Source organism: Mastomys coucha, unplaced genomic scaffold, assembly GCF_008632895.1.
Source record: "Mastomys coucha isolate ucsf_1 unplaced genomic scaffold, UCSF_Mcou_1 pScaffold9, whole genome shotgun sequence".
In the NCBI taxonomy this organism is placed as follows: domain Eukaryota; kingdom Metazoa; phylum Chordata; class Mammalia; order Rodentia; family Muridae; genus Mastomys; species Mastomys coucha.
The window spans coordinates 61,358,291-61,373,083 of NW_022196915.1; the positions used below are offsets into that span (position 1 = coordinate 61,358,291).

The following is a 14,793-nucleotide window of genomic DNA, read 5'->3' on the forward strand; positions in this document are numbered from 1 at the left end:
GGCAGCTATGCAAGTCCCCCAAACCACAGGCAGTGAAATCCTGAACTAACATGCTTAATCTCTAACTACTGTTGGTCTTATGTCATTCGATCCAGCTTTGCACCAGATGTCATTAAAGGTTTCTGGGTATGTTCTAATCGTGGTGGGGCCTGCCACAAGGTTGGACCAGCAGGGCATGATCGGGGACTTTTACAGAGGGACAGAAGCCTCCTCTCTGTCTCCTGTGCCCTCCAGACTCTGCAGCGACTGCTCTTTAACACAAGACCATGAGAGGCTGCCTTGGCCCAGGCACCAGCCAGTCTTGTTATGTGACCCCGTGGCCAAAGGACAGATTCCTCTGGAGTCACTGTCCTCAACATGAATGACAAAGAAGTATGAAGGAACAGTTTCTAGGTTTCTACATTCCCTCTTTTCAGAAGACAACAGGAAGGTGTGGTCTGGCTGACTAAGCCCCGCCCATGCTTAAAGCACAACACCTGGCAAGCATTAAACACAGAACCCATATTAAAGCAGTGCACCACTGTGCTGGGTAACTGCCACCCTCAGGACAACTCCACTAGGTATTATTAACCCCATTTCCCAGGCAAAGAAAGAGGTGGTCAGGACTCATCTGGCCAAGGAGAGGAGATTTTTAAGGTTTAGTTTTAGACTGGACTCAAGCCTTGGAAGCCAAAGAGAATCAGTTTTAACCACTGAACTATCCTGATGAGAGCCCCTCTAGCTAAGGGCTTAAAGTCTTTCATCAGCACTTGTTAATGAGAATACTTAAATGTGTAAAGTACTTTCAGACACATTCCTTCTGTATTCTTCACCAGTCTATGAAATAAATAAAACTACATCTCTATTTTTAGATAGAAATATGAAGTAAGATATTAAAAAAATTAAAATATAAAAAAAAAAAACAAACCCACTTCTCCATATATATAATAGGTACCCAAAAATGTTGGTGAGGGCTGGTGGGTGGTTCAGTTGGTAAACTGCCTTATCGTGCAAGCATAAGGACCTGAGTTCTAGTCCTGAGCACCCACGTAAGAGCAGAAGAAGACAGCTTGTTGCCGTGTTGCTGGCACTGGGGGAGGCAGATGACTGAAGCTTGCTGCAGCTTAGCCAGGGGCTCCAAATTCAGTGAGGGTGTGATGTTTTCATTTGGAAGTTCTTTATAATGAAGTTTTAGGGAGGAAGAGATGCCCCAGCAGTTAAGAGCACTTTGTTTTTACAGAGGACCAGCATTTGACTCCCAATACCCCCAAGGCAGCTCACAAACATCTGCATGCAGTTCCAATCCCAGGGAATCTGAACCTAACGCCCTGCCCTCTTCTAACCAGGCCCTCATATGGTGCACAGTCACACGTGGGAACAAAACACTCATACACATAAAAATTTAAAATCTAAACAAGAAATTTTTAAAGGAAGAAAAAATAAGATTTTAATGAATTTTTAAAAAATAGTAAGGTTGGAGACACCCCAATGTAGACCTTTGGCACACGCGTGTGCACACACATACACGCACATACCCCACAAGCTCACTAGTTTTTATTTGCTCATTTCTTTTATTAGTATATATTCACTATGCAAAACAACGAGCACCATCGCATGGCCATGGATGGGCACCATGTGCTTTTACCTACTCAACCCCCTCAGTATGGCCCTCCCTTCCTTCTCAAACACGCCCCCTCTATTTTCAAGCCCTCTTTTAAAAAGTCTAGATTCTGGATATGACAGGAAAACAGGCGATATTATCTTTTGAGCCTGATTTATTTTGCTTACCATGATCTCCAGTTCCATCCATTTTCCTGCAAATGGCATCTTGTTCTCCCTGGCGGATGAGTATTATGCATATCTGTCACATTTTATTGATGGACATCTAAGCTGATTCATACCTTGGCTATCATAAATCCGGCAGTAAACGTAGGCGTGCAGGTGTCTCTGCTGTACACAAATGTGAACTCCCTGAAGTGTACATCAACAGTGCATCTGCATCCTCGCTAGTTCCATTTCATGGTTTTTTTTTTTTTAGGGATTGCTCTAATATTATTTTTATAAAGTCCATGTGTATGTGGCCATGCATGCATGTACATATATATATATATATGTATATATATATATATATATATATATATATATCTCATGTGCATGCAGAAGCCTGCATAGGTCAGAAAAGAAGTTGGATACCCTGGAACTGAAATTACAGATGGTAGTGAGCCACCATGGAATGCTGGCAACCAAACCCAGGTCCTCTGCAAGAGCAGCAGTAAGTGCTCTTAACCACTGAGCTATCCCTCCAGCCTCCTTGTTTTTTTGAGGATCCTCTACAGTGATTTCCATAATGGCTGCGCTAATTTACACTCCCACTGTATGAATAGTGGTTTCCTTTCCCCTAAAGCTAGACAAGCATTTGCTGTTTGATTTCTTGTTAGCTAAAGGGTCTCATATTATATAGCTTGGGCTGGCCTGAAACATGCAATGTGGCCCAAGTTAGGCTCAAACTCCTGTCACAGGCTCCTGAGTGCTAAGTTTAAAGGCATGTGTCATCACACCAGATTTCATTTACCAGGTTTTTTTTTATCTGCTATTTGGTTTGATAGAATTTTTGTCCACCTCCTCCAGAATTCCTTCCAAGTCATTTGACTTAGAAATGTCAGATAAAGCTGGCTGGGGAAAAGACAGCAAATCAACTAACAATGCACAAGTATGGGACAACCTTACCGTAGATCCAAGATAACAAGTAAAAGTGCAGAGTCTCAGGGCAAGATAGAGAAGGCAAGGGAGTTTATCACACTATTCTGGTGTGAGATCTGTAAAGCAAGAACAAACGCATATTCGTGTACACAACACACACACACACACACACACACACACACACACACACTCCAAAATCAGGAAAGTCCCTGTCTAGCCACTCTCAAGAGCCAGTCAAGGAGGAAGAAACTTAAACCTGTGGAGAACAGAGCACTTCCCCTTTTTTCTAAGAGGGAAACAGTTCTAGGTCCCTGGTGGGTCATTGAAAACACAGCTAGTACTCAACTCTGTATACAGAATGTTCTTCCTGTCTATGCATGCCTATGCTAAAGTGTAATTTCCGAATGAAGCACATAAGAAACAGTATCTATTAGGGGTTAGGGAGATGGCTCCATAGTTAAAAGAACTTGCTACTGTTGCCGAGGTCCTGAGTTTAGTTCCCAACCCCGACCTCAGACTCATAATCTCTTGTAACAATGTCACCTCTGGCCTCCTTGGGTGCTTGCACTTACCCATACACAGACACACACAAATACACGTTATTTAAAATATGAATAATTATAAAAAAAATAAATGATAAAAATACTGTAATACATGTGGTCTTTTGTGGGATATACATGTACATATGTGTGCTTACACATGTAGCGGCCAGAGGATAACCTGAGGTACTATTGGGTGCCACCCCCAACACACCCCCCTTTACAAGACACTCTCTCAATGGCCTGGAACTCATCAAGTAGGCTAGTCCAGCTAGCGAGACACCCTGGGGGATCCAATTGTCTCTGCCTCTCCAGAGTTGGGATTAAGAACACCATTCTATTCAGTGTTTTTAAACTTAATAAAGATCTAGAAATAAGACAACAAAACTATCTCCCCAGCCTCATCTTTTCAGCCTCTATCACATGCACACATACGCACACGCACACACACACACACACACACACACACACACCCATGTGATAGCCTACTGTACTGTACTTACCCTCCTCCTGATATAAGATGACACAATGCCCATACAATAGGACAAAGAGAGACGGGTGATAAAGGTCTGCTGATGGCGACTCACAGTACTGCATAAGGGGTCCCTGATCACTGATGATGCTACACTGCATCAGTTCACCAGACTACCAAAAAGACTAAGTGACTGACGGGTTGGTAGCATATAGCGCACAGATACATTAGGCAGAGGGATAACACAGAATGAAGTAGAATGGGGTTTGATTTAACCATGCCGCTCAGAGCAGCACAAAATTTAAAACTTATGACTTGTTTATTTCTGGAATATTCCATTTAATATTTTTGGACAACAGCTGACCACAGGTTAACAAAAACCATGGAAGCAGAGTCACTGTGAGGGAAGGCTACTATACACAAAGGGGGGAGAAATAAAGAAATACAAAATGCATGAGGAAATGACACTAACACGCCTCGGAGCCACATATGATTCGATGCTGCGATGCTAAAGAGGCTGGCAGGGAGGTGGCTTGATTTGGGCAGGCCAGTGGTTGCACGGAATATGAATTGGACATGCAGAATTCCGTAGAGCAGTGAAGAGCGGGAACATGTGACCAAAGACTTGGAAAAGCAAAATGAAAATAGTCTAGAAGAGGCAAGGCAGACAGTCTATTGACAGCATAAGTCTGAATTGTCACTGTGGTCTGCAGAGATCAAGTGCTTTAAGTCAGAACTATGCTATACTTCTGTACCAGTGTCAGTATTTCTGACCTGGTACAGAAGTATAGCATAGTTCTGACACACCACACCACATAAACATCAAAGATATGGAAGAGTATCAGTGGAGCACATAACCTAACAAATGTACAGTGCCATACACTGGGGTCTGCTGTCAAGAGCATGGCCACACGGGAAGCTGGAGAATAGTAAGTGGGCGCAGGAGAGCATGCTGGGAACACTTCAGAGCTCACGCCCTGCCCTGGCCATCTCCTCAGGCTCTCTTTAGAGCCCATGCAGCAGAGGGATCAAAGGGAACCTGGGAGGAAAGCCAGCCTCAAGGGTAATCCCAGGACCCACTACCTACTTCCAACTACCTAAACGCAGTGCGTGCTCTCATGTCCACCAAGCCTACTTGCCTAGGCCAGAGCATACTGATACAAACCCATTCATTTCTAATTAAAGGGGTAAAAATCCCAGCCTTGGGAAAGAGAAGCAGACGGATCACAACTGAAGGCCAGTCTAGACCACAGATCAAGTTCAAGGCTATAGAGAGAGTTCGAGGCTGACCCATGCAACATAAGGAGACCCTATCTTAAGAAAGTAAGAAAGGAAGGAAGATATGGAGGGGGAGGGGAGGGAGGGAGGGAAATTTTTCTGCTATAAAAATCAACAATGTTCTGACTAGTTTTTTCTTTGCATGCCCCCAGGTTTATTATACCTTCCTCATTTAGCCAGCAGAGGAGACTACAGTTGAAGCAAACTGAATACAGAGAACTCTAATCAAAAATACACTTCCCAGTTCAGTAGTTAAGAACACTTGCTATTGCAGAGGACCCAGATTCACGACCCAGCATGCATGAGACACTTCACAGCCATCTCTACCTACAGTTCTTAGGGCACCCAACCCCTTTTTCTTGACTTCTATGAGCAAGAGGCACACACATGGTACACATGCTTATATTCAGGCAAAAAGCTAATATGCATAAAAATATTTTAAAAACTAGAGCACATTTCCCTTCTCTTCAGATCCTGGAACATGCAAAAACAATTCAGTTCTCACAACTGTCGACTTTCTTCTGTTTGTGTAGGCAAGCTCACTTTCTGTTTAGTTGCTCTGTGGTTTCCAAACGCATTGTTTCTTACTAAGGTGTGCGGAGGAAGCAGGCCCTGGACTCGCAAAATAAGAGGAAGAACAAACAACACAAGCATGCTTCATGCTTCAGTCTACTCTGATAGACAGAGCTCTCCTAAAGTAAGTCTAAGTTGGAATTCTTCTTTTTTCTTTTCTTTCTTGTAGTGTTTTTGTTTGTTAGTTTTTATTTTGTTAGGCAATTCTCATTGCTTACAATAATAATAATTTTTAAAAACTTTAGCCTTACAATGTTCTGTCATAAAAAGAACTTTGCTGCTGGAGAGTTGGCCCACTCAGTAAAGTAGCTGTCATGCATGAGGACCTGAGTTCAATCCCCAGTTCCTACTTAAAAGCCTGGAACAATAAGGTAGGGGTGAGAGTCACAAAGAGGCAGATTCCGCAGCTCACTGGCCAGTGGGTAAGCTCAGTGGGGGACTCTGTCTCAAAAGGTGAAGAGTTACAGAAGAAAACACAGCAGCAACATCCTCTGGCCTCTACATGTATACACGTACTCAAATATGAATGTGTGTGCTCAGACACATGTAGGTGCATGCATGCACGGGTGCACAGACACACACACACAAATAAGCACTGTTGCCACCCAACAGTAGCAACTGACAGAAGCTAGGCTTCCCATGAACCGTGCTATCTTGCTAAAGAAAGTACTCAAGGTATGGCAATAGAGTTAGGTTGTACAACTTACCAACTTAAATTTTTGTTGTTTTTGTATTCTGCAGACAGGGCCTTCTTCTAGAACCCAGTCTGGGCCTGATCCCCTGATAACATGTGTGTAAGACCAGTTGGCTATTAAACTTTTATAATCTATTATAACTTTATGACTTTACCACTGCATTAACACCAACCTACTGTAATCCCAACAACTGACATGATCAGGGAGGGCTCGTGAATCGTAAACACCTCAAGTGTTGTGTATTGACTGATGGACTCTGTCTTAGGGTTTCATTGCTGTGAAGAGACACCATGACCGAGCCAACTCTTTTTTTTTTAAGATTTATTTTATTTGTGTGAGTACACTGTAGCTGTCTTCAGACACACCAGAAGAGAGCATCAGATCCCATTACAGATGGTTGTAAGCCACCATGTGGTTGCTGGGAATTGAAGTCAGGACCTCTGGAAGAGCAGTCAATGCCCTAAACCTCTGAGCCATCTCTCCAGCTCCCAAGCCAACTTATATGAAGGTAAACAAGTAATTTGGGGGGCTGGCTTACGGTTCAGAGGTTCAGCCCATTATCATTATGGCAGGAAGCATGGCAGCTTCCAGGCAGGCATGGTGCTGGGAAAAGAGCTGAGAGTTCTACATCTCTGATTTACTGGCAGCAGAAGGGGACTGTGTTTCCATACTGGGCAGAGCTTGAGGAATATATTGACTCCTCAAAGCCCCACCTCCACAGTGATCCACTTCCTTTAAAACAAAGCCACACCTCCAAGGCCACACCTCCTACTTGTGCCACTCTCTATGGCCACGCTTCTTCGAGTCTAGGGAAGCCATTCCCATTCAAACCACTGTCAAACCACTCCTAACCACTTCTCTCATTTACTTCACAGAATCTTGACAAAAGCACATCAGAGGGGATGCGAGGGTGACAACGGAGAGAGGAACCGGAAGTAAACGCCGCCGTACAGCCTACTCAAGGATTTTATATAAGACTCTCGATAGGTCTGGAAAACAGGTCACTGGGATACAAAAGCACACGTGAAAGAGAGGAAACTTGGGTTTAATAAATTTAATAAATTGAGGTTCAATAAAGCCAGGATGAAGATGAGGACAATGGCAGAGAAGCCTCAGCAAGGAAAGACACGAAGTCTGTGAGGTGCCCATCCAGCCCCTAAATCCCGAGAGCACAGTGGGGTAGTTGCCTTGCTTCAGCAACTCAGGAAAACTCTTAGTCAACACTTGAAATAAAAACTGTCCAACGGTTGGATGGGAGGCAAATTTTAGCCTAACAAGAACTGGCAAAAATTAAATACCCAGACTCACAAAATCTCCAACAGATCCAATTCAAAGACAAAGATCAACAGCTTTGGGCTGGCTTCCTGGTCTATCCTGGTATGTTACTGTTTTGGAAGCGTGCGTATGCTATGTTGCATGTTTTGACTAGAGCAGTCTAACATGCAAGTTGGTGAGCATCTTTGGACCACACCACAGCAGGGGCAGGAGCATGGCTGGACGTGATTCAGATCCACCCTCCAACCCCCGTGTACCGAATCACAGTGCTTTAACAGCTTTGAGAGCAGAAGTCCTCTGTGCCCTGACAAGGAAGAAATCAATCAGCAGCAGATGAAAATATGAGTAGGAAGGGGAAGGATTTAGCTAGCGCGGCCTGAATGGATGAATAACTCCATTACGCATGGGGAACAAACACGCTAGGATGACTATGTGAACACAGCGGTGTATTTGACAGAGCATGGGTAACTCAACAGTGACTACAGCGCCAACTGGTCAACCCTAATTAAATTCAGGGATCACACACAGAAAGTCATGGAATAGAAGGAGGAGCTCCCTGGGAAGAAAGGGCTCTGTCAGAGAGGCAGAGCAAAGGAGAAAGTAATAAGGTGAACATACTCTAAATACATTATATCCATGTGTGAGATTCTCTAAAAAACATTAAAAATAAAAATTTTTAAGTGACTAAAAAATCAATTCAATAGCAGAAAAGCAATTTATAACTAGGTATTTCCATGAAAGAACACAAGATTTTGTTGTTGCCCCTTTTTTTTTTTTTTGGTAGCCCTGGCTTTCCTGAAATTCTCAGTATAGACAAGCCTGGCCTTGAACTCACCAAGGCAGAGCCTCTGCCTCCCAAGGGCTAGGATTAAAGGCATCACCACTGACCAGCATTGTGAAAGAAAGAACACAAGTTTTAAGAAAACACATGTGACAAGGCCTGGGTAGCATATGTGCTTGATCTCAGAACTCAGAAGGGAAGCAGGCAGGTCTGATCAGGTTCAAGCCCAGCCTGGTCTACAGAGTGAGTTCCAGGGCAGCCAGGGATATACAGTAGGGAAGGGGTGGTAGATTCAAATGTTTCACCATAATTTAACAGTGAAAAATCTTCATGCCCAAAATTATGGCACAGAACATGTTATCAAAACCAGGTTTCATTACCACGTTCTGTATGGATCCCAATGGCTAAAATATGCTCATATCCAAGGACTCTGCAGCTATTGGGGCGGGGGGGGCACAGGGGGACAGGGGGAGCAAGGGGTTGTGTAGAGGAAGTCGGCCTGCTACAGAGAAGCCTGCCCCCAGGTCTTGAATCTTCACAGACACTCAAGAGAGGTAGGGTGAGGCAGGCAAGGTGACAGTCCCACCCCCTGACAAATTCCAGAGTCCTCAAACAACAGCTCATAAAACCTCTGGGCTCTGTCACCCCAGTAAAGTAAGAGTAGGGTGAAGAGGGGCTCTGTCATCCTGTCACCTGCTGCAAGGTAAGAAAGAGTGGGGTGAAAGGATGTGACCAAAGGACAGGCCTAAATACAGTCTCTTCTTTTAATGACAGGTTCTCCCTCCCCATCCTGGATTCATCTTTCCCACCAGAAAATGCTCGGTGGTCATGTCTACCCACATCCAACCCTGCAAGACCTGACAGGCATCCTCCCTCTGCTGCAGGATGCCTCTGAAGGCTGCACACAGTGCCTGGTGCTGTCTGGACACTGTAGGTCCCGTGGGGGTCCGGTGGCTTCCTGAACCCTCTACTTTGCTTTTCCTGTCTTACACTTTGCAGCTTCACTTCCTGGGGCACTGGGGGCAGGGGGGTAGGGGTAGGGATGGCACAGTGGTAGAGCACTTGCCTAGCATGTTCAAGCCCTGGATCTTTCCCCCAAGTCTCACACAGGCTCACAGACTCCACCACCTTGTGACTAACCCAAACCCTCTTTTCACTTTCAGTTTTGAGACAAGCTCTTACTAAGATGCCTGACAAGCTCTCAACTCTGTAGTTCAAGCAGGCCTTGAAACTGTGATCCACCTCTCTCAGTCCCAAGTAGCTGGGATCACAGGCTGGTTCCATTGGGTCCATCCTCAATGAGTATTTATGCCACACGGTTAGACTAGCTCTCCATTCCCCATTTAGTCTTGGTAAGACACTGATAATGACAGACTTCACCACTCGGTCACCACACCAACCTTTTTTTTTCAAGCACGGTCTCATGTAGCTCAGGCTGACCTCAGTATAGATGGATGACCCTAAACTCCTAACCTTTCTGTACCCCGCAAGTACTGCGATTACAGACCCGTGCCAACAGGCCTGGCTAAACAATATTCATTTCCAAAGTCCTATGTACAAATTTTTTTTTCTAGAGCCTCAGGCAGGCAGCCACTCTCAGATTTCTTTTCTTTCTTTTTTTTTTTTTTTTTTTTTTTTTTTTTTTTTTTTTTTTTTTTTTTTTTTTTTTTTTTTTTTTTGGTTTTTTGAGACAGGGTTTCTCTGTATAGCCCTGGCTGTCCTGGAACTCACTCTGTAGACCAGGCTGGCCTCAAACTCAGAAATCTGCCTGCCTCTGCCTCCCAAATGCTGGGATTAAAGGCGTGGGCCACTACCGCCCCGGCGTCAGATTTCTTTTCTTTTGAATCCTCTTTATTCAGTCATGCAAACACCCCATTTGAACTCCTCCATCTGAACTGATGCTGTGTGATAAATCAACGCTAGAGGGGATGGGAGTGCTTCACTGACATGCCCTTGTCTATTTCTTCTCATCAGACCCAATGTTGTGCTTCTGTTTATACTTATGGTGGTCATTATGATGCTCTTGGTATGAGCAACCTCAAGTCCATGAGAATCAGCAGCCTGTGTTTGGAAAACAAAGATACTGCATGTATCCCAAAAAACCCTCTTACTCATCTTGCAAGATAAACTGTTTTATTTTGTTTTGTTTTATTTTGCTTTGTTTATCTCCCATCCCTTCCTCCCATCTCTTTCCAGAGTGGAAACTTCATAGGAACAGGTGAAGGGATAAAAGTCCATGGAATGAACCTTCAAGAAGCCTCTCAAGTTCTACCCCTGTCCACAGCTGTCCCCTGCCCAACAGGCTTCCGTCAGTACACAAACACTAGAGACCCTTCGGGACTCAGACCACCGGCCTGTGTCTCAGTAGGGGTATGATTCTGAGCATGTCACCTGGCTTCTCTCTACCGGGAAATGATGATCCAGCTGTGCTCCTGATACAGAGCGCTTCACAGTTAGCCAAGTAGGTACCATGCCCACACCAGTTCTAATCCCATCTAGGACAGTAACACAATCCCCAGCTACTTCCCAGTACACCTCCTTACAGTCTGCCTGCCATGGCACAGGGCATCCTGTTTGGATTGAAATTCAGGGAAACCACAGCCTAAAAGTGAAATTAAGAAGGTCTTTGTTTTGGTTTTGGTTTCTGTATGAGTGAAGTGCTCGAATTCAGGTGACTATCTTCTACTGAGCAGCTCGGGGCCTCTCATCTCTGACTTTACATCTCTGTTCAGTTGGGCTGTGGGGCCCAAGAGTGTGGTGCTGTCTGCAGAGGTGGCTGCTGGAGAAGCTAAATTTTATAAGACACAATGACACGTAACTGAACAGAGAGAAAAGGTTCCCCATTACCCAGGAAAATGTAGATGCTTGAGCCTAGGAGAAACCACTATCTGTAGGGATTTATTATTACCAAAGGCTCATCAACTCCCTGAACTCCTTATGTGTAGGAAATGTCAACACCATCCACTCAATGTCTTTATTTTGCTTTGTTGCTTTCACAAGTAAAGAATAATGCTTAGCCGGGCAGTGGTGGCACAGGCCTTTAATCCCAGCACTTGGGAGGCAGAGGCAGGTGGATTTCTGAGTTCAAGGTCAGCCTGGTCTACAGAGTGAGTTCCAGGACAGTTAGGGCTACACAGAGAAACCCTGTCTCGAAAAAAAACAAAAAACAAACAAACAAAAAGGAATAATGCTCAATTTAATATATTCTTTGGGGGATGTTGGGGTGTATAGGCATGAGAAATGAGTCAGGGCCACCTCAGCCTGTAACCGAGGCTGGCCTGGAATTCACTACTAAGTCCAGACTGGTCTCCAACTACTGGACTCACAGGCACAGCCCGTGTCCAGCCTAAGCATTTCTGGAGAAGAGAGGAATACTCAGATGTGTGACTCTGGTCAAAGCAAACAATCTTTAACACATGTGAATATTGAAATTTTACATAAAACAACAGACTCTTTCGCTACCGTCCTTTTCTCTTTATGGTATTGCCTTAAGTGCCCACAAACGTAGCTGACATCCTTTTGCCTCTGCTGTCCCCCAAATAATACTGGTTTAGGGTAGAGAATTAACACGTGGCCTCTTACTTTTGACTGGTTAAGGATCTTAGGAACACTCCTAATACCTGGACACCGGCAAACCCCACGGTACAGAGACGGCACACAGAGAGAACCGAAGACCCTTTCCAAGCAGTGACCACTCACAGAGGTGATAACTGAAAGACGGACACCTCCCTCCACTACTTTTAAAGCAATGGTACTCTCAAAGAAGTGGCAGCACAGCACACATGCCAACCCTATCCAACCTTGGGAGGAATCGTCAGCAATACTGAAGTGTTGGAACAACTCTAAGCCTGCTACTGAACTGCACGAACGTGTTAGCATTGGTCACTCTGGCTCTGCTTTCTGTAGTACACAGCCTTTCTATGGCAGAAGGGAAGACAAATGTAGGTGACTTTTTTAAGGTTGATGATTCAGGCGACTCTTAGAATGACTTCTACTTGAGAAGCTGTAACTCTGAGGTCCTATCAAGAGCCTCTCCAGCTGTTGAAAACTGAGTTCTGGAATCTCCCCTCTGCTTACCCATTCCTGACCATCCTTGAACTCAAATATTACCGTTTAATGACCCCAGAGGAGTGCTTTGGCCTCCAATGAATTCAGAACTCCATCTAAATTTTCAATTGGCTTCCTGATAAATGTTTACGGAGTTAACTAGAAACCTTCCCTCTGAAAGCCACAGCTGGCTCCCCTGCCCCGCCCCCTAGTCTTCCTTTATAAGCAGCAGCTGAAGGACCCTGATCTGAAAGTCAAGCAATTCAGAAGCCTAAGAGACCTGATGCACGTCGGAAGAAGCAATAACAGTCGTGAGGTCTAGGCAATGGCTCAAAAAATGGGGCACCCACGGCCCCGGGACACGCTAGGCGCTCGCTGGGGTACAAACCGTCCCGCAAAGAGCGGAACCGGATGGTCGGAAAACCAAGTCAGATCTGCACGGATTCCCAAGGCCCCAACCCTCTTCCACCACCCTCCTTCCTGTTTGTGGATCCACTCCCACAACCCCGACTACTAAAGGGAAAGCAGGCATCTCCAAAATATGTCAACACATGACACAACTTGAAGAAGCCGGCTGCTCTTTGGCGCGGGTCACAACTTGCCGGGTTCACACTGGCAAACAGGCTCACTTTAATTAGTTTTCATTTACTACGCCACGCTTCCCCTCCAGGGCCCCCGCAAAACCCGGGTTAGTGAGAACCGGGGAGCCCCGGTGGAGGGAACCAAAACGTGTGGGCGGAGAGCCAGACACCAGCCTCTGCTCGCACAGGCGCAGAACCAAGGCTGGCACCGCCTCTCTGGCTGCAGCAAGCCACGGTCGCGCGGCGCGGAGGCCGGGGCCGCGACACTACGCGGAGAGGACAGGGCTGGCCGACGGACCACCACCTTTGTCTAGCCTTTCCCCACCCACCGGGACGCAGAAGGCTTCCATGTAGAGCTCCATGACCTGGTGCTTGATCCCGACTCGCTCGCGGTCGCAGGAGATCCCCCACTTCCCGCGTGCCAGGCACGGCTCCTGGGCGCATCCCTGCGCTCCTGCACCGCGGTCACAGGTCGCCGGGCCAGGCGGGCCACCGTGCCCGCTACAACCACCGCGCGCGTTGCAGAACCCGCCCCTGCCGAGCCAATCTAGCAAAGCACTCAGGCCCGGGCGGGAAGGCGCGACAGCCCCGCACACGCGTGGCCAGCCCCGGCCCTGTCTCACCTGCCTGAACCGTATCCGAGAGGTCATGTCCCGGGGCCGCAGTCCTCGGAAACTCCTTCAGCTTCCTGGCGCTCAGGTTCAAGCCCCCCGAGTTGGCCGCCTCCTCCAGCGCGCGCTCCAACCCACGGTTCAAGGGCAGGTGGAAGCCCGCGCCGCCCGTGCCTCCGTGGTGCTGGTGGTGCTGGTGGAGATGCGGGTGCAGGGCGGTTACCGAGAGAGCGGGCGCGAAAGCTTGGGGTTCGCTTCCCGGCGTCGCCATCTTCTCCCGGTCCCCCGCCCCGCCGCTCCGGCGCGGGGTCACAGGTCTCCCCGGCGGCCCGGAGTCCCCGCAGCGCTCCCTCGAAAGCCGCGGGACTGCTGGAGGGGCGGCGGGCGGCGCAGAGCCGGAGGCAGCAGCTCGATCGCCAACGTTTCCAGCCCGGGAAGCGGAGGGCTACGACGGCGGCGGCGGCGGCGGCGGCGACGCGCCTGTGTCTGCTCGTGCTCGCGCCTCCGCCCGCCGCTCCTCCTCCGCGGCTTCTGGGCGCTCCACCCCCGAAGCTGGCTGGAACTGGATGCACATTCTGGGTGACTTTCACTCTGGCCCCGACCCCTTGGAGTTTACACATCTGCGGGCCACGGTATTTTGTCGGTTTAGTTTTTGTCTTTTGGGGTTTTTTTTGTTTGTTTGTTTTGTTTTGTTTTGTTTTTAAGGCGTCTATGAAAACCCAGGCGAGGCAGGAGACAAGATTTGGAATACAAGGTCACAGGGAGGAGAGTGGTTCTGGCTGATTGACCCAGAGTTCCCCCCAAAAGCAATTTTTCCACAGTGGGTTTACCCTCACTGAGGCCCCCTGGCATTTAGGTGCTTACCATACAAAATCCCTCACTGAATCCAGGAAGTCTGTGAGTGGAAAAATTATTCCTTCAGAGAGGAAGTTAAACTGAGCGGAGCTCACCCCTGCAAAAGTGGTACAGAATTCGAACCCGCAGCCTACAGTCACCAAAATTTTGCGCCTTCACTACAGACCACAGGGACCAGACTTCAGTGCAAATAGACAAGTCTAGAGGAAGGGTTTTGAGAAAGGATGATTTTTATGATAAAGTACATTGTCATGAGGTTGAATCCCAAATTATTACTCCAAGAGTTAGAACACCGATGACCTAAAGATCACAAAGGTCACATCTTAAACCCAAGCCTAGGGGCTATGAAATTTTCAGCATGCGCCTTCTTATCCAAGTGGGGCATAGGGACTGAACTGGTTGCAAAC

The 14,793-nt window shown here is 46.9% G+C and overlaps 1 protein-coding gene across 10 annotated transcripts in view; it reads right to left on the reverse strand.

Annotated features, from left to right (window-relative positions):
* Lrch1 (leucine rich repeats and calponin homology domain containing 1) overlaps positions 1 to 14,023 on the reverse strand; it is a 190,356-nt gene extending 176,333 nt beyond the window's left edge. For 5 of the 10 annotated variants that reach the window (XM_031362001.1, XM_031361997.1, XM_031361999.1 and 2 more), the window contains exon 1: positions 13,544 to 14,022. In XM_031362001.1, the coding sequence (XP_031217861.1) occupies positions 13,544 to 13,802 (259 nt within the window). In that variant the 5' untranslated portion in view covers positions 13,803 to 14,022. Of the gene's footprint in view, positions 1 to 13,543 lie in introns of all 10 variants that reach the window. The other 5 variants (XM_031361996.1, XM_031361994.1, XM_031361998.1 and 2 more) reach the window with 2 other exon arrangements.
* Positions 14,024 to 14,793: the final 770 nt, after the last annotated feature.